The 26,223-nt window shown below is 45.7% G+C and overlaps 1 protein-coding gene across 2 annotated transcripts in view; it reads left to right on the top strand.

The window, feature by feature from the left end:
- The first annotated feature begins 20,078 nt into the window (after window positions 1-20,078).
- The window catches only part of SAP18 (Sin3A-associated protein, 18kDa), a 9,597-nt gene continuing 3,452 nt past the window's right edge, over window positions 20,079-26,223 (top strand). The window contains exons 1-2 of one of the 2 annotated variants that reach the window (XM_011976520.1): window positions 20,079-20,873; window positions 21,079-21,188. In XM_011976520.1, the coding sequence (XP_011831910.1) occupies window positions 20,745-20,873; window positions 21,079-21,188 (239 nt within the window). In that variant the 5' untranslated portion in view covers window positions 20,079-20,744. Of the gene's footprint in view, window positions 20,880-21,078; window positions 21,189-26,223 lie in introns of both variants that reach the window. The other variant, XM_011976519.1, reaches the window with a different exon arrangement.

Below are 26,223 nucleotides of genomic sequence, written 5' to 3'. Positions count from 1 at the left end.
TCATACAAGCACAGAAAGTAGTTCCCCCACCACCCTCATAGCAAACACGACACTTCAGCATTTCCTAAGTGTCAGACATTGTTGTTAGTACTTAACACATATTAACTCATTTAACTGCATCCTCTTAGCAATCTTATGAAGCTGCCATGATTATCTATTATAGATGAGAACTCTGAAGCATGAAAAGGCTAAGTGTTTTAGTCCGTATTGTGCTGCTATAGTAGGATACCTGAGATTGGGTAATACATAAAGGAATTTCTTTCTCACAGTTGTGGAAGCTGGGAAGTCCCAGATCAAGGCAATGGCATCCGGTGATCTGGTGAGGGCTGTATCCTCCGGAGGGGATAGATGCTGTGTCCTCATATGGCAGAAAGTAGAGAGGCAAATGGGCAAATGCTACATGAAGCCTCTTTTATAAGGTCGTTAATCCCATTAACCAGGAAGGAGTCCTCATGGTCTAATCATCTCTTAAACGCCTACCTCTTAATACTGTCACATTGGCAACACCTGAGTTTTAGAGGGGACACATTCAAAACAAAGGACTAAGTAACTTCCCCAAGGTCACCCGGAGTTAGCAAGTGGAGAACCACGAGTGAATCCAGGCAGCTGGCCTCAGAGCACTACACAATGCTTCCTTTGTTTGTCTTGCCATTTTTCTTTTCTTTCCCTTTTTTTTCTTTTTTTGAGTGTCTCACTATGTTGCCCAGGCTGGTGCATCCCAGTTTCTTATTTCCATTTTTACTCATTATTTCACTTTTTATTTTCACCCAATGAACACACCCAAAAGCCTAAAGCCATCTTTATATAGGCATTATAAACACACACATTTTTGAAATTTATGTAGATCAACACAAGTGGTCATGGAAGAATGATGAAGGTAAGCAAAATTAAAATGACTGATAGTCTGCATTTGCACTACCTGGATTTGGAAAACAAGTGTGGGAGTTCAGCGTGACATTTATTTACAAATTAAGAATCAGAAAGACACCATGCTCAGTATTTCCTGTCACTCATCTCAGCCCTAACCAGTTGGGACCACCCAATTGCCCCAGGAATAAGAGATTTTCCACTGAACTTTCTGTTTGGGAGGCAGCACCCCTCCCACCCAGCGGCTGTTCCCTAGTGGCTGCCACACTTTCAGCTGGGGAATTCCAGCTCTGCCTTATCTCTGTGGCAGTGAGCTGACAACATGCTAGCAGCCCTCACTCGCTTTCAGCACCTCCTCGGCCTCTCGGTGTCTACTCTGGTCGCGCTTGAGGAACCCTTCAGCCCACCGCTGCACTGTGGGAGCCCCTCTCTGGGCTGGCTGAGGCCGGCTCCCTCTGCTTGCGGGGAGGTGTGGATGGAAAGGCCTGGGCAGGAACCCGGCTGCATGCAGCGCTCACGGACCAGCGTGAGTTCTCGGTGGGCGCGGGCTCAGCGGCCCGCACTCGGAGCGGCTGGCCGGCCGGCGCCACCAGCCCTGGTCAGTAAGGGGCTCAGCATCCCGGCCAGCAGCTACAGAGGGTCCCCCGGGTCCCCCAGCACTGCCGGCCTGCCGGCGCTGCACTCGAATTCTTGCCGGGCCTCAGCCGCCTCCCCCAAGGGCAGGGCTCGGGACCTGCAGCCCGCCATGCTCGAACACCCTCCCCGTCCCCTGTGGGCTCCCGCGGTGCCTGAGCCTCCCCAACCGGCGCCGACCCCCTGCTCCGTGGCACCCAGTCCCATCGACAGGCCCAGAGCTGAGGAATGTGGACGCTCCGCCCGGGACTGGGGGGCAGCTCAGCCTGCGGCCCAGGTGCGGAATGTGCTAGGTGAAGCCCGGTGGGCTCCTGAGTCGGGTGGGGACTTGGAGAACTTTTGTGTCTAACTAAAGGATTGTAAATGCACCAATCAGCATTCTGTGTCTAGCTCAAGGTTTGTAAACACACCAATCAGCACCCTGTCAAAACAGACCAATCAGCACCCTGTCAAAACAGACCAATCAGCTCTCTGTAAAATGGACCAATCAGCTCTCTGTAAAATGGACCAGTCAGCTCCCTGTAAAATGGACCAGTCAGCAAGATGTTGGTGGGGCTGGGGAGGTCAGATAAGGGAATAAAAGCAGGCTGCCCGACGGGGCAGTGGCAACCAGGTCCGGTCTCCTTTCGTCTTTTGCTTTGCAATAAATTTTGGTGCTGTTTACTGTGGGCCCGCGTGGCCTTTGTTAGCTGTAGCAGTCACTGCGAAGGTCTGTAGCTTTATTTCTGAAGTCAGCGAGACCACGAACCTACCAGAAGGAACGAACAACTCCGGACAGGAGGAAGGAACAACTCCAGACGCGCCACCTTAAAGAGCTGTAACACTCACCTGGAAGGTCTGCAGCATTGCTGCTGACGTCAGTGAGACCACGAACCCACCAGAAGGAAGAAACTCCAGACACGCCTGAACATCCGGACACACCGTCTTTAAACTGTAACACTCACAAGGGTCCGTGGCTTCATTCTTGAAGTCAGCGAGACCAAGAACCCACCAATTACAGACACAGCAGGCCACCAGGAACCATGCTGGACTGAAGTCAAGACACAGTCTGATGATACTGATCTATAATTACTGCTTTTGCCTTGTAACTCCACTTTCAAGTACTGTCAAGAGAAGTTCTGTAACTTTTGTAGTATGTTAAAAGCTAAAGTGGAAGATTTTAAAGATTCCCATTCTATTTATAAGGCTATGATGGTGTCATGTCCTTAGCAGTGACAAGTTGTACACGCATGAAATTTGTAACATAGATCAAGGTTTGGGAATTTTTACCTTGTAGCTGGAAGTCTAATTGAAGATGTACCTAGAGTGACCACTTTTGCTTCATACTTACTTTTTCCGTATGTTCTTAAACGTACAATTTGTTGGCAACTCACTCGTTCATTCATTCACAGTTTCAACCATTAATGTTGAACGTTAGATGTTGGGCTCAAGCTACGCCCTAGGACGCAGGAAAAATAGACCCTACCATCCTGGAGAAAGAAAAAAAAAGAAAGAACAGACAAGAAAGTGGGGCAAGTGCCACTCAGCTCTGCCAGGCATTGGTCTAGAAAGACTGACATGGTAGCAAATAGAGTTTGAAAGATTTGGGAAATCTTCAAGATTTTGTGGGTGGCTGGGTGCAGTGGCTCATGTTTGTAATACCAGCCTTTTGGGAGGCCAAGGCAGGAGGATTGCTCTAGACCAGCCTGGGCAACATAATGAGGTTCCTTCTGTATAAAAATAGCTAGGTGTGGTGGCACACACTTGAGCCTGGGCGGTTGAGCCAACAGTGAGCTGAGATCATGCCACTGCACTCCAGCCTGGAAGACAGAATGAGAACATGTCTCAAAAAAAAAAAAAAAATTCGGTGGGTACAAGAGGAAGGAATGGTGAAGTGTCCTGCCACTTGCAATCACAGGCAGTGGTTTATCTTCTAATTTCATGTTTCTTCCATGTGATCTAGGACTCTTTTTTTCCTGCAATACACAGGACCTCTTCAAATGGGAGATGATTTAGGAGCATAAACTATCAATAATTGAGCTAAATCTCAAGCATAATCTCAGTTTACTCAGCATTGCTTTGCTTTTTCATTTTTTGTTTTTATTTCTTTCTCGAGTGGTAAATATGCCTACATGGTTCAAAAGTAGTATTTTTAGGCCAGGTGTGGTGGCTCACGCCTGTAATCCCAGTGCTTTGGGAAGCCAAGACAGGCAGATCACCTGAGGTCAGGAGTTTGAGATCAGCCTGGCCAACATGGCAAAACCCTGTCTATACTAAAAATACAAAAATTAGCCAGGCATGATGGCATGTGTCTGTAATCCCAGCTACTCTTTATGCTGGGGCAGGAGAATCACTTGAACTCAGGAGGCGGAGGTTACAGTGAGCCAAGATTATAGCGTTGCACTCCAGTCTGGGAAACAGAGCAAGACTCCATCTCAAAAAATATATATATATATTTTAAAATATAAGTAAATGTATTTTCATGTATATTTACATATTAATATATTACACGATTAATATTACTAAGTTATTTTATTAATAAAATAATTTTATTAATAAATGTTTTACTAGTAAATATTAGGTTTATAAAATAGAGTAACTATAAAATAATAATTATATTTATGTGTATATAGACATATATATACATAAAACAAGGTATACGGTCTCTATATGTAGCTACTTTTGTTAGTTCCTCATGGGCTTTTCCTATGTTCATTCATGAATAAACCAATGCAAATGTGCTTACTTACTCCTCCTCTTCCCCGTTTTATAAATAAAATGTAGCACTCTGTCTACAATACTCAGCACCTTGCTTTTGTTCATTTAACAGTGTATCCTGGACAATGATAATGTCCTGACTCTTTTTCATGGCTGCATAATATTCCTTTTTGTGAATGGGCCATAGTTTATTTAACCAAACCCTGATGGATGAGCATTTGAGTTTTTTAGTTTAAAGTCTTTTGTTGTGTGAAGCTTGTAACCACAGTTTTTTGTACACATGCTTGTGTATCTTAATTATTAGTACTCAGAAAAGGGGTTGCAGGGTCGAACATTTTAAAATTGGATTAAATACTGCATTGGCAAAGTGTTCCCAATTGGGGTTGTAACATTTTAAATTTTCATCAGCAATGTAGGAAAGCTCCTGCTTCTTCAATGTTTGGGTTTTCGTTGATGCAATAGGTAAAAAGCAGTATTTTCGTCAAGTTTTAATGTGCCTACTTTTCTCTTACATGAGAGAGGTTGAGCATCCTTTCATTGGTTCCAGGGCCATTTGCATTTCTTGTTCTATAAACTGTGTCCTGTGCCCATTTTTCATTTGATTAATCTTTTCTATTTCTAAGAACTCCTTATAAGTCAGAGAGGGCAGGACAGATTGGTTCACACCTGTAATCCCAGCACTTTGGGAGGCCAAGACGAGCGGATTGCTTGAGCCTAGGAGTTTGAGACCAGCCTGGGCAACATGGTGAAACCTGGTTTCTACAAAAAAAAAAAAGTCTAAAAAAAAAGAAACTAAAATAATAATACGTTAGCATAACCCTGTGTCTGTGGCATAGTTTCCAATATCTTTTCCTGGTTTGTCATTTGTTTGCTGTTTACAGGCAGGGTCTTGCTGTGTCATCCAGCGGGAGTGATGTGGCACAACAGGGCTCATTGCAGCCTGGAACTCCTGGGGTCAAGTGATCCCCTCTGCCTCAGCCTCCCAAGTAGCTGGGACCACAGGCATGTACCATGCCCAGCCATGTCATTTGTGTTTTAACTTTGCTTATGGTGATTGACTTTTATGAAGTGGGATTATTCATTCTGTCGCCCAGAATGGAGCGTAGTAGCATGATCATAACTCTCTGCAACCTCAAACTCCCAGGCTCACGTGATCCTCCCACCTCAGCCTTCTGAGTAGCTAGAACTACAGGTGTGCACCACACCCAGGTAATTTTTTATTTTAGTAGAGACAGAGTTTTGCCATGTTAGCCAGGCTGGTCTCAAACTCCTGACCTTAAGTGATCCACCTGCCTCAGCATCCCAAAGTGCTGGGATGTCCCCACTAGACATGCTGGGCCAATGTCCCCACTAGAAAATGTAACATCCACGCCTACCCAAACACTCCAAGCTCCTTACCCTGTGTTACCTTTTCCACAATGATCACTTTGTAATACAATGGTTTTTTTCTTTCCTTCTTTTTTTTTTTTTTGAGACAGAGTCTCATTCTGTTGCCCAGGGTGAAGTGCAGTGGTATGCTCTTGGCTCACTGCAACCTCTGCCTTTCAGATTCAAGTGATTCTTGCGCCTCAGCCTCCCAAGCAGGTAGGATTACAGGCATGCCACCACACCGGCTAGTTTTTTAATTTTTAGTAGAGATTGGGTTTCACCATTTTGGCCAGGCTGGTCTCAAACTCCTGACTTCAACTGATCTGCCCGCCTCGGCCTTCCAAAGTGCTGGGATTACAGGTGTGAGCCACCATGTCTGGCCACTTTGTGACATGATCTATTATTCACTTATTTATTTTATTCCTTTTATTGCCTGCAGTGCCGTGATCTCAGCTCACTGCAACCTCCACTTCCTGGGTTGAAGCAATTCTCATACCTCAGCCTCCCGAGTAGCTGGGATTACAGGTACCCACCACCATGCCCGGCTATTGTTTGCCCTTTTTTGCCCTTCTACCATGTGAGGACAGAAGGTGCCATCTAAGAGGAACAGGCCCTCACCAGACACCGAATACCTGGCTCCTTGATCTTGGACTTCCCCACATCCAGAACTGTGAGCAAGACATTCTGTTGTGTATAAATTACACAGTCTAAGCTGTTTTGCTGCAGCAGCCTGAACAGACTGAGACACCCACATTTGACAGTTGTTTCCTGGGGCCACTTCTGGCACCAAACACTTACACAGTGTTCAATTGGAAAAACAGAAACCATTCTAGATATTTTAAGCAGAAAGGGATTTAAATTATGGAATCAGATACTGTAAAAACTGCTAGCAGGTCTAAAGGAGCAAAAATGCAGGGAAGTTTGTCAAAACAGCATGAAGAAAGATGCTAAGTAGCATGAAAAAAATCGAGGAAAGTAAGGTGTTAGTTTCCAGCTTCATCATGGCAGCTGTGGGACATGGACCCAGGAAATTGCTGCCCCCTGTTCCCTGGTCAGAAACCTCCATGATGCTCAAACGCCCAGCAGTGGGAGGGGCAGCCTCGCAGGGGGTGCCTGGAGGTGGCTTGCAAGGCCTCAGGTGTGCTGAGGTCCCCACATGCCCCCTGCCCATGGCCTCAGCATCCCTTTGTCTTTCAAATAATGCAGGAGTACCTGTCCTTGGTCCTTGGCAGAATGTAATCCTAGAATCCTGGAGGCAAGAGGCTCTGGGAAATACAGTTCTAGGATTCCCAGGAAGGCAGCGGAGATAAACCATGGTTGAAGATAAGGAGAGAGAGCTCCATAAAATGGCTAGCACTCGCCATTAAAAACCTTCTTTCTTATCAGGAATTCAGCTCTCTTCATTATACTCACTCTTTCTGTGAATCTCCTGACCCCCACCCCTCCCTCCACAGGCTGCTGTTTCTCAGGGCCTGGTCCGCAGGCCAGGTGTGCCTCATCCCAAACCTAGTAAAATGTGCTCTCTGCAGGCGGCCTTTTTAGGACTACCCTTAAGTATGATGACAGCTGAAACTTTCCGTTAATCCAAGCTGTGAAGCTAAGGTTTCTGGAGTTTCCAATGGTTGCAAAGCCCACAGAACTCGCTGAGCAACTGAGCTTGTGTCTGTTCCCTCTCTGCTGGCACTGCCCAGAGTGGCAGCTTGCGAAGTCAGGAGCAGGATGGGGCATCAGAGACGGCCCTGCCTCCTCATTACGCTTCAGCACACTCCAGTGTGTGAGTGCAAGGCAGGAAGCGCTGTCTGCTGTCATTCCCTTTGTCCTGAAGAATGACAAATACTCCACTGTAGGGTCCCAGAGGCTTCCCTGCCATGCCCAACTCATACCCTCAGTATAAATTACAAATTTACAGTTACAGACCCTACCCTCATACCTTAGCAGAGAAAAAAAAATTAAGCTGAGCTACAAACTAGATGTTATTAAAAGCCTAAAGATTATGGTTACAAAGAAAAATATAAGTATTACAAATTTTCAGGGCTTAATTATTTTTTATTTGTAAAGACAGGCAGGCTGGACGTGGTGGCTCATGCCTGTAATCCCAGCACTTTGAGAGGCCAAGGTGGGTGGATCACCTGAGGTCAGGAGTTCGAGACCAGCCTGGACAACATGGTGAAACCCTGTCTCTACTAAAAATACCAAAATTAGCCAGGCATAGTGGCACGTGCCTGTAGTCCCAGCTACTCGGGAGGCTGAGTCAGGAGAATCGCTTGAACCCAGGAGGCAGAGGTTGCAGTGAGCCGAGACTGAGCCACTGCACTCCAGCCTGGGCGACACAGAGCAAAACTCTGTCTCAAATAAGTAAATAAATAAAGGCAATTAATATGTAAATTTGTAAAACAACAACAACAAGGAAATAAAGGCTTGTGATACCATCCAGTGGATTAGATCAAGCAAAACTTTGGATCCGGTTTTTTTTTTTTTTTTTGAGACGAGTCTCACTCTGCAGCCCAGGCTGGAGGGCAGTGGCACGATCTCGGCTCACTGCAAGCTCCGCCTCCCAGGTTCACGCCATTCTCCTGCCTCAGCCTCCGAGTAGCTGGGACTACAGGCGCCCGCCACCTCGCCCGGCTAGTTTTTTGTATTTTTAGTAGAGACGGGGTTTCACCATGTGAGCCAGGATAGTCTCGATCTTCTGACCTCATGTGGATCTGGGTTTTTTTTTTTTTTTTTTGAGACGGAGTCTCGCGCTGTGTCACCCAGGCTGGAGTGCAGTGGCGCGATCTCGGCTCACTGCAAGCTCTGCCTCCCAGGTTCACGCCATTCTCCTGCCTCAGCCTCCCCAATAGCTGGGACTACAGGCGCCTGCCACCACGCCTGGCTAATTTTTTGTATTTTTTAACAGAGACGGGGTTTCACCATGTTAGCCAGGATGGTCTCGATCTCCTGACCTCCACCCGCCTCGGCCTCCCAAAGTGCTGGGATTACAGGCTTGAGCCTCCGCGCCCGGCCGGATCTGGTAATTTTTAAGTCTTAAAAAGTCTTTGAACTCAGAACTGTAAATAATGAAGAGATGTCCAAAGCATTGGCAGGCCTGGCACAGAAATTGCCTGGCTGCTTGAATTTCAAACTCTCGCCTCCCTACATCAGTGAGCATCAAGCTTTGGGAATGATTCCCAACCCCAGGGAGCCCTCGAAGCAACTGAGGCCCGGGGCTTTCCCAGGAGGTGTTGGTTTCCACTGTTTGTTGTTGTTGTTGTTGTTTTAAGATTCCCAGGTGCTTCTAATGTGCAGCCGGGATTGAAAACCTCTGGTTTAGGGGTTCAATAAGGCAGGCATCTTAACCGTTTTCATATTGATACTCCACTACTTCTACTACTCCCAGAAATAATCTACTAACTATTTCCAGTCCCACAATGTAATGGTCTTGAACTGATGGCATTTAAAGCTGTTTTCACCTGGCCTGTACCAGCCCCCTTGGCTCCTTTCATAGCCTGGGGTTGTGGCTGACTTTTGTGACTTTCCCTGAGTGAAGCTGTGTGTGCACTGGAGTTGCCGTATTCTCTCCTGGCTGGCCATTTGGAAATATCTTCCACATACAATACCTGCCTACTTACTTGCTTTTTCTCCCTTTTCCTTGCTCAGAACTTAAGAGTTTTGAAAGTTGATTAAAATAACTATTCTTCAGAACTTGAATCTGGCTGTCAAGAATGTGAGTGAAGTCCCATACAGCGGCTCACACCTGTAGTCCCAGCAGTTTGGGAGGCCAAGGCAGGAGGGTTGCTTGAGCCCAGGAGTTCAAGACCAGCCTGGGCCACGTAGGCACTCCGGTGGGGACATGCCCTCTGCACTAGCTCTGGGAGGCGATTCTGCCTGTTTTGCTGACTGCCCAGCCTCAGAGTGGTTGTGTGTTCTTCTAAGTCCAATTGATCAGCCTTCTTGGTGGTTCTGTGAGTTGCTCTTTCAGTCCATTCCTTTTCTTAAATTGGCCAGAGTCCTTCCGTGTTTGCAAGAAGAATCCCAAACGCTATGACTCTTATTCTAATTAAAATAAAATTGAGACTCCTGTCATGGCCTTGGATAGGTGACCTGGCCCCTGCCCACATCTCTGGCCTTTCTGTCCTTTGTCCTCCCTGCTCCAGCCCCTGTCCTGGCTTTTTAATTTTATTAAATTTATTTTTATTTTTAATTGTTTTGAGACAAAGTCTCACTCTTGTCCTCCAGGCTGGAATACAGTGGCGCGATCTTGGCTCACTGCGACCTCTGCCTCCCGTGTTCAAAAGATTCTCCTGCCTCAGCCTCCCGAGTAGCTGGGATTACAGGCACCTGCCACCACACCCGGCTAATTTTTTTTGATATTTTTAGTAGAGACGGGGTTTCACCATGTTGGCCAGGCTGGTCTGGAACTCCTGACCTCGGATGATCTGCTTGCCTTGGCCTCCCAAAGTGTTGGGATTACAGGTGTGAGCCATCGCGCGCTGCTGGCCTGGCTTTCTTTTATTCTCCGTGCGTGCAGCCTGGGCCATCTCAGCCCCTTCCCAGAGCTCACCTTCTGCCTGCAAGCCCCATCTCCCGGATCTCCAGGCTGTCTCTTCTCATTTGGCATCACTTCAGAGCCCTGTGTGATTTCTCTTTCTCTCTGTCTCTTTTTTTTTTTTTTTGAGACAGGGTCTTGTTCTGTCACATAGGCAGGAGTGCAGTGGCGCAATCATAGCTCACTGCAGCCTTGAACTCCTGGGCTCAAGTGATCCTCCTACATTAGCTTCCCAAGTAGCTGGGACCATAGGTGCACACTACCACACCCAGTTAATGTTAAAATTTTTTGTAGTGATAGGGTCTTACTATGTTGTCCAGGCTGATATTGAACTCCTGGGCTCAAGCGATCCTTCTGACTCAGCTACCCAAAGTGCTGGGGTTATAGGCACAAGTTACCAGTTGATTTGGGTGAATACCAAGAAGCGTGATTGCTGAATTGTATGATAATAGCATGTTTAGTTCTGTAGGAAACTGCTCAATTATCTTTCAAAGTGACTGCACCGTTTTCCATTTCCAGCAGCACTGAGCGAAATTTCCTGTTGCTCTATATCCTCAGCATTTGGTGTTGTCAGTGTTTCTCATTTAGCTGCATAAACAATCATGTCACCTGCAAACTACAAAAAAAAAACCCAAAAAACTATTTTATATAAATACAGAGTTTTGCCATGTTGCCCAGCTAGTCTCAAACTATTGGGCTCAAGTGATCTGCCTGCCTCAGCCTCCCGAAGTTCTGGGATTACAGGCATAAGCCACCATGCCCAGCCAGTACAACAGTTTTAATTCTTCCTTCCCAATCTGTCTACCTTTACCTTTCTTCTCTGGTCTTCTTGCATTAGCTAGGACTTCTAGTACAATATTGAAAAGCAGTAGTGAGAAGGGATGTCCTTTCGTTGTTCCTGATCTTAGGGGAGGATTAATTTCTCACCATTAAGAATGATGTTAGCTGTAGGCTTTTTGTAGATGTTCTTTATCTAGTGGAGGAAGTTGCTCCCTATTCCTAGTTTGCTGACAGTTTTTATCATGAATGGGTGCTTGATTTTGTCAAATGCTTTTTTTTTTTTGCATTACTGATATGATCATTTTTTTTTGTTCTTTATTATTATTATTTTTTTTTTTGAGATGGAGTCTTGCTCTGTTGCCCAGGCTGGAGTGCAGTGGCATGATCTCAGCTCACTGCAACCTCTGCCTCCTGCGTTCAAGTGATTCTTCTGCCTCAGCCTCCCGAGTAGCTAGGATTACAGGAGTGCACCACCACACCCGGCTAATTTTTGTATTTTTAGTAGAGACGGGGTTTCGCCATCTTGCCCAGGCTGGTCTTGAACTCCTGACCTCATGATCCACCAGCCTTGGCCTCCCAAAGTACTGGGATTACAGGTCTGAGCCACTGCGCCCGGCCAATTTTTCCTCTTTAGCTTGTTGATATGATGGGTCATATCACATTAACTGATTTTTTTTTTTCCTGGACTCTGTGGCATTTGTCACCTTTTATTTTATTTATTTATTTATTTATTTATTTATTTATTTATTTATTTATTTATTTTTGAGATGGAGTCTTGCTCTGTTGCCCAGGCTGGAGTGCAGTGGCCCAATCTTGGCTCACTGCAACCTCCACCTCCTGGGTTCAAGTGATTCTCCTGCCTCAGCCTCCTGAGTAGCTGGGATTACAGGCACTTGTGCTCATTTATAAAAACACAGAGTTCTGGCCAGGCGCAGTGGCTCATGCCTGTAATCACAGGGAAAGGTGAAGCCGGCTGGACTTCTGGGTGGAGTGGGGACTTGGAGAACTTTTCTGTTACAAAAGGATTGTAAAATACACCAATCAGTGCTCTGTAGCTAGCTAGAGGTTTGTAAAACGTACCAATCAGCACTCTGTGAAAACACACCAATCAGTGCTCTGTAGCTAGCTAGAGGTTTGTAAAACGTACCAATCAGCACTCTGTGAAAACACACCAATCAGTGCTCTGTAGCTAGCTAGAGGTTTGTAAAATGGACCAATCAGTGCTCTGGAAAATGGACCAATCAGCACTCTGGAAAATGGACCAATCAGCACTCTGGAAAATGGACCAATCCGCAGGACATGGGCAGGGACAAATAAGGGAATCAAAGCCGACCACCCCTGGACCACCCTCCCCCCCAGCCGCCCCCACCAGCAGCTGCTGGCGCTGCAGTGTCCCTCTGGGTTGCAGAGGCTTTGTTCTTTCGCTGTTTACAAGCTCTTTTCGCTGCTCCCTCTTTGGGTCTGTGCCATATTTAAAAGCTCTAACTCTTGCCGTGCCATCTGTAAGAGCTGTAACGCGCAGCGCAAGGGTCTGTGGCTCCATTCTCCAAGTCAGGGAGACCAGGAACCCACCAGACACGAGCAATTTGGGAACCCTGGGAGGCCGAGGCAGGTGGATCACCTGAGATCAGGAGTTCTGAGACCAGCCTGACCAATATGGTGAAACCCCGTCTCTACTGAAAATACAAAAATTAGTGGGGTGTTGTGGTGTGTGCGCCTAATCCCAGCTACTTGGGAGAGACAGGAGAATTGCTTGAACCCAGGAGGCAGAGGTCATAGTGAGCGGAGATTGCGCCATTGCACTCCAGTCTGGGAAACAAGGAGACTCCGTCCCCCCAAAAAAAGAGTTCTTAGGACGGCAGAAAGTAACCACCAAGGCTTGGTGGCTCATGCTTGTAATCCTAGCATTATGCGAGGCAGAGGTAGGAGAATCACTTGAGGCCTGGAGCTCAAGACCATTCTGGGCAACATATCAAGAATCCATCTCTACAAAGTATTAAAAAATGAGCTTGACGTGGTGGCTCATGCCAGTAGTACAAGTTGCTCAGGAAGCTGAGGAGGGAGGATCCCTTGAGCCCAGATGTTGGAGGCTGCAATCAGCTATGATCATGCCACCGCCCTCCAGCCTGGGCGACAGAGTGAGACTCTTTTTTTTTTTTGTAAAAAAAAAAAAAAAGAGAGAAAAAGAGGCCAGGCGAGGTGGCTCACGCCTGTAATCTCGGCACTTTGGGAGGTTAAGGTGGCCGGATCACCTGAGGCCAGGAATTTCAGACCAGTCTGGCTAACATGGCGACTCTCTGTCTCTACTGAAAAATACAAAAAATAGCCAGGCATGGTGGCATGCGCCTGTAATCCCAGCTACTCCGGAGGCTGAGGCAGGAGAATCCATTGAACCCTGTAGACGGAAGGTTGCAGTGAGCCAAGATGGCCACTGCACTCCAGCCTGGGCAACACACACACACACACAAAAGGAAAAGAAATGTATATTCTAAGTAATAATTGTACTGAATTGTTATGGAAATTTATGTATTTTTTGACTCCTTTTTTGAGACAGGGTCTCACTCTGTTGTTTAAGCAGCAGAGTTGTACGGTTACATAACCATGGCTCACTTGACCTCCTGGGCTCATACAAACCTCTCACCTCCAGCTTCGTGAGTACCTGGGACTACAGGCACGTGGCACCACAGCTAATTTTTTTTTTTTTTTTTTTAAGAGACAGGCGTCTTGATATGTTGCCCAGGCTGGTCTTGAACTCCTGGACTCTAGCGCTATTCCTACCTCAGCATCCCAAAGTGCTGGGATTACAGGTGTGAGCCTTTGCGCCCAGCCTTTACTCTTGGTAACAAGTAGATGCTTTACTGAGACTGTTCACATACACCCCTTTGTGAAACAGAGTCCGGTAAATATCGTGCTTATAAATGCTGTACACCTTGTCTCCTACAGATGCACCTGAAGGAAAGAGTGTCATGTGAGGAATTTGAAAAGCATTAATAGTCCCCTAGAGATTCAAATTTATAATCCACAACTTTTATAAAGAACCAGAAAGTTCTATGAATAATACATTTAATTAAATCTTCTCCAGAAACACATTTTGTATAGTGTTCACTTATTTCCCTGCCATTAGAAGGTTATTCTTCATCATCTTAACAGCAGAGAATGCCATGGAGTTGTAGTGATTGACTGAGGCATATTCTTTAGAACTCATTACATATTTCTGATTTTAATTGGGAGAATCTGCCTCTTCCTAGATTCATAATGCTAGGACACACAAAAGAGAGGGAGTAGAAAAAGAAGAGTGGAGAGAGTCTGATGACTTATTTTTTACATACTTCGGATGTTCACTTTTTTTAATTTTTAAAATTGTGATAAAATTTATGTAACATAAACGTTATTATTTTAACAATTTTTAGGTGTACAATTCAGTGACTTTAAGCATCTTCACAGTGTTGTGCAACCATCCCCCCATTCATATCCAGAATTTTTTCATAATCTCAGACAGAAACTCTGTACCCATTAAGCAATAACTTCCCACTCCCCATGTACCCACCAGCCCCTGGTAGCCTCTCTTATACTTTCTGCCTATAAATTTGCCTGTTCATTCTATGTGCCTCTTATAAATGACATCACACAATGTTTGTTCTTTTGTGTCTGGCTTTTTTCACTTAGCGTAATGTTTTCTACGTTCATCCATGTTGTAATGGGTCAGAATTTTATTCCTTTCGAAAGCTGAATATTCCATTGTATGTATATCTTTCCGTCAGTTGATGGACATTCAGATTGTTTCTACCTTTTGGCTACTGTGAATAATGCTGCTATGAACACTGGTGTACAAATATCTGAGTCCCTGCTTTCTTTTTTTTTTTTTTTTTTTTTGAGACAGAGTCTCGCTTAGTCGCCCAGGCTGGAGTGCAGTGGCGCCATCTCGGCTCACTGCAAGCTCCGCCTCCCGGGTTTACGCCATTCTCCTGCCTCAGCCTCCCGAGTAGCTGGGACCACAGGCGCCTGCCGCCTCGCCCGGCTAATTTTTTGCATTTTTAGTAGAGACGGGGTTTCACCGTGTTAGCCAGGATGGTCTCGATCTCCTGACCTCGTGATCCGCCCGCCTCGGCCTCCCAAAGTGCTGGGATTACAGGCGTGAGCCACCGCGCCCGGCCGAGTCCCTGCTTTCAATTCCCGTGGGTATATTACTTAGAAGTGTAATACTTGTCCATGTAAATTCTAAAAAGAAAGAAAGGAAAGATGCATAGCCTTAAATATTACAATTTCAGACCAATTCAGAGCTGGTCTTACAAGGCCATGGAGGTAGAATGAGGGCTGCTGAAAAAGTATTCCAAGTATTCTAAAATATAGCTGCCCTTCTACTGTCTCAAGGTGTCGGAAAGTTTCATTTTGATGACAGCTGGTTATTTGGCAAGGTCCCAAAATGGGAGCTAATATCTAAGAAATGAACCCTCCCCAGTATCACCAATAAAAGGTTGTGAAGTTCTTCATTTTCATAGTTTCAGTGTTTTCCCTTTAATGGATTGATTAGAGTGCCCTCATGTGTCTGCATTATATTATGGAGGTTTTGAAAAAAATACAATAGTGGAATCATCCTAGAATTCTTCTTTATTCAGAAAAATAAATTTTTTTGAAAGGATATACTAGAATCATAGAACTGGGGAGAAAATTTAAATATCTTTTTGAAAAAACAAACATCACCTGCATGCAATTCTGCGTGCATGCCTACTCTAGGCACAATGAAAAAATAACTTTTTTATGACTGGATGCGGTTACTCACGCTCCTAACCTCACCACTTTGGGAGGCCGAGGCGGTGAATTGCTTGAGACCAGGAATTTTTTTTTTTCTTTTTTTAAGACGGAATCTCTCTCTGTCACCCAGGCTGCAGTGCAGTGGCACCATGTCGGCTCACTGCAAGCTCCGCCTCCCCGGTTCACGCCATTCTCCTGCCTCAGCCTCCCAAGTAGCTGGTACTACAAGCGCCCGCCACCACGCCCAGCTAATTTTTTGTATTTTTAGTAGAGATGGGGTTTCACTGTGTTAGTCAGGATGGTCTCGATTTTCTGACCTGGTGATCCGCCCGCCTCGGCCTCTGAAAGTGCTGGGATTACAAGCGTGAGCCACTGCACCCTGCCAAGCTCAGGAGTTTGAGACAAGTCGGGCAACACGGCAAAACCCCATTTCTAGAAAAAATTAGCCAGGCGGGTGGTGTGGTCTGTGGTCCCAGTCACATGGGAGGCTGAGGTGAGCGGATCACGAGGTCAGGAGATCGAGACTATCCTGGCCAACATGGTGAAACCCCGTCTCTACTAAAAATACAAAAATTAGCTGGGCATGGTGGTGCGCGCCTGTAGTCCCAGGTACTCTGGAGTCTGAGGCAGGAGAATTGCTTGAACCTGGAAGGCGGATATTGTAATGACCTGAGATAGCGCCACTGTGCTCCAGCCTGGCGACAGAGTGAGACTCCGTCTCAAAAAAATAATAAAAAATTAAAAAATTTTAAAAAATTCCATTCATTTACTTTCAAGTCTTTATAGTATTCCATTTTATGACTATACTCTAGGTAGACAGTTGAATTGTTTCTAGTTATTATGAATAAACACGTTATAATATTATTCAAACTGTTGCCTTGTGCTCATTGCCAACAGTTTTTATGAGTTACACATAAGGCATAGAATAGCTGAGTCTTTTTTTTTTTTTTTTTTTTTTTTTTGTCTTGAGACGGAGTTTCACTCTTGTTGCCCAGGCTGGAGTGCAATAGCGCAATCTGGGTTCACTGCAACCTCCACCTCCCAGATTCAATCAATTCTCCTGCCTCAGCCTCCCAAGTAGCTGGGATTACAGGCATGTACCACCACCCCTGGCTAATTTTGTATTTTTAGTAGAGATGGGGTTTCTCCATGTTGGTCAGGCTGGTCTTGAACTCCCAACCTCAGGTGACCTGCCCACTTCGGCCTCTCAAAGTGCTGGGATTACAGGCGTGAGCCACCACGCCTGGCCAGAATAGCTGAGTCTTAAGGTGTACACATACTGAATCTTTCTAGGTGATGCCAATCAGTTTTCTAAAGTGAAAGAGAGCAATCTATAAGATTTCCCTTTTCTCCATATCCTTGCGAGCACTTAAGTTGTCAGACTTTCACATTTTGGTTAATCTAATAGAGTAAAATGTTATCTGTGTTTAACTTTGCATTTCTATGACTATTCTTGAAGTCGGGTATCTTCATATGTTTACCTTTATTTAATCTTCTATGAAATGCCCTTTTTTTGTTTGTTTGTTTTGTTTTGAGATGGTGTATAGCTCTGTTGCTAAGGCTGGAGTGCAGTGGCAAGATCTTGGCTCACTGCAACCTCCGCTTCCCGGGTTCAAGCGATTCTCCTGCCTCAGCCTCCAGAGTAGCTGGGATTACAGGCGCCTGCCAACACACCTAGCCAGTTTTTGTATTTTTAGTAGAGAGGGTTTTGCCATGCTGGCCAGGCTGGTCTCAAACTCCTGACCTCAAGCCATCCACCCACCTCGGCCTCCCAAAGTGCTGAGATTACAGGCGTGAGCCACTGCTCCTGGCCCATCCATGTCTTTTGTCATTTTTTCTGTTGAATTATGTATTTTTAAAATAGCAAGGTATAGCATTAGTACAGAAGGGTGCATAAAAAATAAATGGGGTTGGGCACGGTGGCTCTTCCCTGTAATCCCAGCACTTTGGGAGGCTGAAGAGGGTGGATAGCTTGAGGTCAGGAGTTTGAGACCAGCCTGCCCAAAATGGCGAAACTCTATCTCTGCAAAAATTACAAAAATTAGGCTGGCATGGTGGCTTGTGCCTGTGTTCCCAGCTACACGGTCCCAGCTACCCAGGAGGCTGAGGTGGGAGGATCGCTGGAGCCGGGAAGTCAAGGCTGCAGTGAGTCATGATTGCATCACTGGACTCCAACCTGGGTGACAGAGCGAGACCATTTCAATAATAATAACATAATTGTACTCTTTTAAAGAGTAATTTTAATTCAGGCCGGGCGTGGTGGCTCATACCTGTAATCCCAGCACTTTGGGAGGCTGAGGCAGGCGGATCACGAGGTCAGGAGTTCAATACCAGCCTGGCCAAGAGAGTGAAACCCCATCTCTACTAAAAATACAAAAAAATTAGCTGGGCATGGTGGTGGGCGCCTGTAATCCCAGCTACTGGGGAGGCTGAGGCAGAGAATTGCTTGAACCCAGGAGATAGAGGTTGCAGTGAGCCGAGATTGTGCCACTGCACTGCACTCCAGCCTGGCGACAGAGTGAGACTGTCTCAAAAAAGGAAAAAAAAAAAAAAAAGTATTTTAATTCAAACAGCTATGTAACCACCAGCCAGGTTAAAAAAAAAATTGAATGTGTCAACACTCTAGAAGCATTCCATTTTCCCCTGCCTTATTACAATTCCCTTCTATACTCAGAGGTCATTACTACTCAGACTTTTTGTTAATTATAATTACTTCTCCATTTTCTTTATAATTTTGTCACCTGGGAATTCTCCTGAACAATATATTTTAGTATTGCCTGCTTTTGAATGTTTCGAAAATGAATTCACACAGTAAATAAGTTTTTGTCTTTTGTTTCTTATACTTACCATCATGTTTGTGAGATTCACATTGTTTCATATGACTGTAGTTTGTAAATTTGTGTTGCTTTATAGTATCCCATTGTTGATTGTTAGTGTTATTGCTGTCTAGTACAACACAATTCACTGAAGTATCCTACTGTTGATGGACACTTGGGCTGTTTCCAGCTTTTTGTTATAGCTAAGAACATTCTTGTAATGTCTCTGGATACACTTAAGCAAGATTTTCTCTAGGGTAGGTACTACTTTCCAAAGCTAGGTGTTCTAGTTTACATTCTTACCAGCAGTATATCAGAATTCCCAGTAGCCTACAAACACTTGCTACTGTCAGAGTTCCTAGATTTTTTGTTTGTTTTAAGATGGAGTTTCGCTATTGTTGCCCAGACTGGAGTACAATAGCGTGACCTTGGCTCACTGCAGCCTCCGCCTCCGGGTTCAAGCAATTCTCCTGCCTCAGCCTCCCAAGTAGCTGGGATTACAGGCTTGCGACACGAATGGTTAGTATTTTTTAGTAGAGACGGGGCTTCACCATGTTGGTTAGGCTGGTCTCAAACTCCTGACTTCAAGTGATCCACCTGTCTTGGCCTCCCAAAGTGCTGGGATTACTGGGGTGAGCCAGTGTGCCCAGCCGTATTTTTTTTTTTTTTTTTTGAGATGGAGTCTTACTCTGTGGCCTAGGTTGCTGGACTGCAGTGGCACAATCTCCACTCACTGTAACCTGTAACTTCCGCCTTCCCGGTTCAAGCAATTCTCCTGCCTCCGCCTTCCCAGTAGCTGGGATCACAGGCGCTCGTCACCACTCTTGGCTTATTTATTTATTTATTTATTTATTTATTTATTTATTGAGACGGAGTCTCGCTCTGTAGCCCAGGCTGGAGTGCAGCTGCGCGATCTTGGCCCAATGCAACCTCCACCTCCCGCCTCCCAGGTTCACACCATTCTCCTGCCTCAGCCTCTGGAGTAGGTGGGACTACAGGCCCCCGCCACCATGCCTGGCTAATTTTTTTTTTTTTTGTATTTTTAGTAAAGACAGGGTTTCACCGTGTTAGCCAGGATGGTCTGGATCTCCTGACCTCGTGATCCGCCCGCCTCGGCCTCCCAAAGTGCTGGGATTACAGCCATGAGCCACCGCGCCCGGCCGTTTTTATTTATTTATTTATTTTTTGTATTTTTAGTGGAGCCGGGGTCTCATCGTGTTGGCCAGGCTTGTTTCAAACTCCTGACCTCAAGTCGGGAGTCAGGAGGTCAGGTGATCCGCCTGCCTCATCCTTCCAAAATGCTGGGATTATAGGCGTGAGCCACCACCACGCCTGGCCAGAGTTCCTAATTTTTGCCAATCTAGTGGGTGTGGCTTAAAAACCAGTCAATTGAAACTAATCATGGTTTTAATGCATTTCCCTGATTTGTAATGCTCTTGCGCACCTTACATGTTTGTTGACTCTCTGGATTTTGTCATTTCCAAAGCACCTGTTCAGTAATTTTATCCATTTTTCGATTGGGTTGTCTGTTTAGATCCTATATATTCTGGATAATTGCCTTTGTCAATCATATGTGTAACAAATTTCTCCCACTCTGTGGCTTTTTTCTTTCTTATGATGTATTTTTTTTTCCACTTTTCAGTCGTAAGATGGTATCACTTTTAAGTTCAGTCATATACTTGGCATTTTGGGTTCATCATGGAGTTAGTTCATCATGGAGTTTTGAAGGTCAGATTATTTTTGTCCTAACCCAGTCAAATCAATTGCTTCTCGTTAGTTTTTTCTATCATATATTCCTACCCATAGGTCCTGAAGATATTCTAGAACGTTATTTCCTACAAGTTCTGGGTTTCCTGCTCGCATTCCGGTCTCTAAGCCGCCGTGTATGTGGCTGGAAGGATCGCTCCATGACCACGTACGCTGGCGGCGCCTCTTCCGGCTTTCCTCAGGGGCGGGTATGGCGGACCTGTTCTTTTATCAGAAAGATCTGTATTTTGCTAATAAAGGAACGTTTTGTGTCCAATAAGGTTTTCGTCATTACGCGTGAAAACGCCACCTTAAGCTTATTTCGCCTGTGAATAGTTAAGGGAAAAAAAACACCCCGGCAATCAACTGCCAGGAGACGGAGGCTAAGCTGCTCCTCCCCTCTGAGGCCAGCACCCGCCTTTTCCCGAAGTCGCAACACGCACGCGCGCCCGGCTCGCACGCCACAAACGGAAGTGCGCCTGCGTCAGGAGACGCCCCGCCCAGCCACTGCCCGACTATAAAGTGTCGAGCTTCTCCTCGCGAGAGACTTCGTGCTCATGCTCGCTGCAGGGGTCGGAGGTCAGGGCGAGCGTCTCGCGGGCCGTAGGAGGAAGATGGCGGTGGAGTCGCGCGTTACCCAGGAGGAAATTAAGAAGGAGCCAGAGAAGCCAATCGACCGCGAGAAGGTGAAGGTCCCCTCCGCTTTGGGGTCCGGGAAGAGATTGGGGGTGGACCCGGCAGGGTGCAGAGGCGCGGCCTGTGTGCGGGAGGAGACGGTGTTTTTGGTATCCGGACGGCTCGGAGGCCGCAACGCCTCGGGAAGAGAGGTGAGGTCCGGGCTCGCAGCTGGTGTCTTTAACTTCTGCCGTTCCGTTTTTCTCTCGCCCTCAGACATGCCCACTGTTGCTGCGGGTCTTCACCACCAATAACGGCCGCCACCACCGAATGGACGAGTTCTCCCGGGGAAATGTACCGTCCAGCGAGTTGCAGATCTACACTTGGTGAGGAGGGCGGGGGCGGGCTCGGACCCGGGCCGGGAACCTGGAACAACAGTTAATTGCCTTTGCCAGTGTAGAGTTATTCTCCTTGATTTAAATTTCATTCCTCCACTTGGGGCCTTCAGGCTCAACTTTCGGGAAGTTAGAAGTTTTTGTTGTTAGGTGAAAGGAGATTTGCCTTTATTGTAACGCTTTTGTGATTAATGTTGCAACTTTTGGGCGGTTAAGAATGCACAGACCCAAGATTGCTAGCACTGTTATGGCTGCTAGGTACAAAAGTGATAGGTAGATGATTAAGTTGTTGTATCCGCCCTAAAGGGACTCATGGTCAAATAAATTGCACTAGGACAGCATGGTAAGGGAGAGTGATGCTGTCGAGTGGTGTTTGTTATTCCCAAAGAGCATTTCCACGTAATATTAAGCCTTAGGTACCAAAGCACCAAAAGTGAAAAATAAACTACCAAAACCCGAGTTATTATCTAAGGGTTAATGGAAGAGCTTTTGGTGTGTGTTTAGTGAAGATGGTTCCTGAGTGTTCATCTCTTGGGTGTATCTCCCTACAAACTACTGCCGGCTTGTCTTTAGCGCTGCACATAACTCCTTGGATTGACACCATAATGGGTTTTTAATATAAGTAAAAGGTGTGTAACTGAAAAATATATGTATATGCTATATATATATGTGTGTGTGTATATATATATTTTTTCAGACGGAGTCTTGCTCTCGTCCAGGCTGGAGTGCAGTGGCGCCATCTCCGCTCACTGCAGGCTCCGCCTCCCGGGTTCACGCCATTCTCCTGCCTCAGCCTCCCCAGTAGGTGGGATTACAGGTGCCCACCACCACGCCTGGCTAATTTTTGTATTTTTAGTAGAGATGAGGTTTCACCATATTGACCAGGCTGGTCTCGAACTCCTGAACTCAGGTTGTCTGCCTGCCTCGGCCTCCCAAAGTGCTGGGATTACAGGTGTGTGAGCTACCGCGCCTGGCTTAAAATAAATTTTTTATTGCGATAAAAAGTTATATAACAAGCCATGCACGGTGGCTCATGCCTGCAATCCCAGCACTTTGGGAAACTGAGGCTGGCGGATCACTTTAGGTCAGGAGTTTGAGACCAGTCTGGTCGGCATAATGAAACCCTGTGTCTACTAAAAATGCAAAAATTAGCCTTGTGTGGTGGCATAGAATTGTAATCGCAGCTACTTGGGAGACTGAGGCAGGAGGATCACTTGAACCTGGGAAGTGGAGGTTGCAGTGAGCTGAGGTCGCACCACTGTACTCCAGCCTGGGCGACAGAGCGAGATTCCATCTCAAAATACATATGTGTGTGCATATGTAACAAAATTTGCCATGTTAACCATTTCTTATTTCTTGAGTCTCACTCTGTCGCCCAGGCTGGAGTGCAGTGGCGCCCATCTCGGCTCACTGCAACCTCTGCCTCCCGGGTTCAAGGGATTCTCATGCCTCAGCCTCCCCAGTAGTTGGGATTACAGGCGCCCACCGCCACACCTGGCTAATTTTTGTATTTTTAGTAGAGACAGGGTTTCACCATGTTGACCGGGCTGGTCTGGAACTCCTGACCTCAAGCGATCCGCCCGCCTCGGCCTCCCAAAGTGGTGTAGGATTACAGGCGTGAGCCAGCATGCATGGTCATTAACTGTTTTTAAGTGTATAATTTGTTGGCATTAATAGCATTCAAATTGTTGTGCAACCACTATTTCTACAAGTTTTTATCCCTCCCTCCAACAGAAACCCTGTACGCCATCCTGCCTTGTTTTAATTTTTAAAGAGATGGAGTCTTGCACTGTTTTCCAAGCTGGATTTGAGCTCCTTGGCTCAACCAGCTGGGACTACAGGCACACACCACCATGCCCAGTGTGCTGGTAACCTTTTAAGGACACACCGTGCCTATTAAAAAATAATTTCCCATTCCTCCCCCGCCCCATCCCGTGGTAGCTTCTAATGTATTATCTGTCTATATATGAATTTGTCTATTCTGGATATTTCATTTCAGTGAACTCGTTACAGTGTTTGTCATTTTGTGACTGGCTTATTTCATGGTGTTTTCGGGGTTGATGTAGCATCCATTCAGCCTTGTCAAGACTGAATAATATTTCATTGTATGTGTGCATCACATGTACTCATCTATTGATGGACACTTGGATTGTTTCATCTTTTTTGCCATTGTGAATAATGCTGCTGTGAACATTGGCATGCAAATGTGTTTGTGTCCCTGCTTTCAGTTATTTTGGGTATGTACCTAGGAGTGGATTACTGGGTCATCTGTTAATTTTGTTTAAGTTTTGAGGAACCATCAAACTTTTTCACAGCAGTTGCACTATTTTATATTCCCCAGAATGTGTATAATTTAAAACGGTTTAAGCCCTGCACACTAGAGCTAATCCCTTGAATATTGGGACCTTACTTATCTTATTTGGAAGTGCTTGTTAAATTTATGTAGTAGTATGATACTTGTATTTAAGCATCACTCAAGGGTAAGTGTTCCAGGAAGTTTGATTTAGCTTATATGGAAGAACTGTTGAATAATGACTTCATGAAAATCTCTTTTCAGAAATTGAAGTGTATGTTTCTTCCAACAAATAAGAGTTCCTATTTGCCGGGTGCTGTGTGTGCTTAGATCCTGAGGGTATAAAGTCAAGAAGGTACTGCTCCTCCCTGTAGTCCTTTTATCAGGGAAAGCGGATGAATAGAGTGATTTTTAGGGTTAAGATGGCAGGGTGAGGTTGTTCCACAGACCACCTCCTCTGAATCAACAAAAAAAAATTACAAAAAAAATCCTGTCCTGAACTACCTGTCCATAAATTGCAACCAAACAAAGAAGGAACAACCTTAAGTTATATCTCAAAATGGTGGCCAGAGATTCTGAGACTGGATGATTGGTAATGGGGGTAATGCAAAGGCCTGCCCTCACTCCCAGAAATAGTAATGAGGGAAAATTAGTTAACATATGCTGGAAATTCTCAATAGAAGTAGACTGTGAGGTTAAAGTAGGCAGCCCCAAGACAAGCTATGGAAAAAGGAGTGGGATTCCAGAGGAGCCCAGTGGAGGCAGGCTGTGCCCGCCACAGTCAGTCATGGCTCAGCCAGAAAAACAGAATTGGGAGAGATGTGTTAAGACATTTATTTCTGCTGGGCATGGTGGCTCACACCTCTAATCCCAGCACTTTGGAAGGCAGAGGTGGGCAGATCATGAGGTCAGGAGTTGGAGACCAGTCTGGCCAACATGGCAAAACCCTGTCTCTACTAAAAATACTAAAATTAGCCAAGTGTGGTGGCAGGCGCCTGTAATTCCAACTATGTGGGAGGCTGAGGCAGGAGAATTGCTTGAATTGCAGGGAGCCGAGATCGGCGCCACTGCCTCTGGCCTGGGCGGCAGAGCGAGACTCCATCCCAAAAAAAAAAAAAAAAAAGAGCTTTATTGCAAAGAATTGGCCTATGTGATTGTGGGGGCTGTCTAGGCACTTAATTGTCAAATCTGTAGGGTAGGTTCTCAGGAAGGAAAGGCTGCTCTTAGGGCCTTTCAACTAATAGAATCAGGCCTACCCAGATTATATAGGATAGACCGTTGAATTTAAGGTCAATTGGTTGTTGACTTTAATCACATCAATAAAAGTATCTCACAGCAATACCTAGGTTAGTGTTCGGTTTAGTATCTGGGGGCTGTAGCTTCGTCAAGCTGACAAGTACTGAACCCCACCCTGTCCTCAAGCCTCCTGACTAGTGATGAAAAAGCAACACTTGGCACTCCAATTGTTGGTCTGGAAAGTTAGTCCTTAGAAGGTGGGAAGCTTGTGTAGGTTTCACACTGTCAGAACTGATAAAAGGTGTGATATAAATCCCCCAAACTCATTAAGAGCAAGACAATATTGAAAATATTTTTAGAAGGAAAAAATTCTTTCTGGTATATATCATCATAAGTATGTACTCTGTATCAGAATATAGATTGAGCATCGCAAGTCCGAAATCTGAAATGCTGCAAAATCTGAAACTTTGAGAGCTGACATGACACCGGTGGAAAATTGCACACATAAGTTCTTGACACAAACTTCTTTTTTTTGAGAGAGTCTTGCTCTGTCGCCCAGGCTGGAGTGCAGTGGCGCAATCTTGGCTCACTGCAACTTCTGCCTCCCAGGTTCAAGCGATTCTCCTGCCTCAGCCTCCTGAGTAGCTAGGATTACAGGCGTGCACCAAACTTCCTTTCATGCACGAAATTACTTAAAATGATGTATAAAATTATATTCTGGCTGTGTATAAGGTATGTTTGAAACATAAATGAGTTTCTTATTTAAACTGGGGTCACAACCCCAAGAGACCTTACGTATCTGCAGAAATTCTAAAATCTGAAAAAACTCAAAGCACTTCCAGTCCCATGTATTTTGGGTAAGGGATACTCAACCTGTAATTGATACAGAATAACATCAAAATATCAGGTTAAAAAAAAAAACAAAACTCACCTCTGAGACAGATAAACCAGTGTGACCTCAGGTTTTTTTGTTTTTGTTTTTGAGACAGTCTCACTCTGTTGCCCAGGCTGGAGTACAGTGGCACAATCTTGGCTCACTGCAGCCTCTGCCTCCCAGGTCAGGCCATTCTCTTGCCTCAGCCTCTCGAGTAGCTGGGATTATAGGCTACAGATGTGTGCCACCATGCCTGGCTAATTTTTGTACTTTTAGTAGAAACAGGGTTTCACCATGTTGGCCAGGCTGGTCTCAAACTTGAGCTCCTGGCCTCAGGTGATCCACCCGCCTTGGCCTGCCAAAGTGCTGGGATGACAGGCATGAGCCACCGCACCTGTCAAAAAAATGTATACTAGGTTATTTCTAAGATGCTTATGTTGGCCGGGCGCAGTGGCTCAAGCCTGTAATCCCAGCACTTTGGGAGGCCGAGACAGGCGGATCACGAGGTCAGGAGATCGAGACCAGCCTGGCTAACACGGTGAAACCCCGTCTCTACTAAAAAATACAAAAAACTAGCCAGGCGAGGTGGCGGACGCCTGTAGTCCGAGCTACTCGGGAGGCTG

Source organism: Mandrillus leucophaeus, unplaced genomic scaffold (assembly GCF_000951045.1).
Source record: "Mandrillus leucophaeus isolate KB7577 unplaced genomic scaffold, Mleu.le_1.0 Scaffold168, whole genome shotgun sequence".
Lineage (NCBI taxonomy): Eukaryota > Metazoa > Chordata > Mammalia > Primates > Cercopithecidae > Mandrillus > Mandrillus leucophaeus.
Note: the sequence above shows the minus strand (reverse complement) of the source record. Positions and strands in the feature narration are given on the sequence as shown.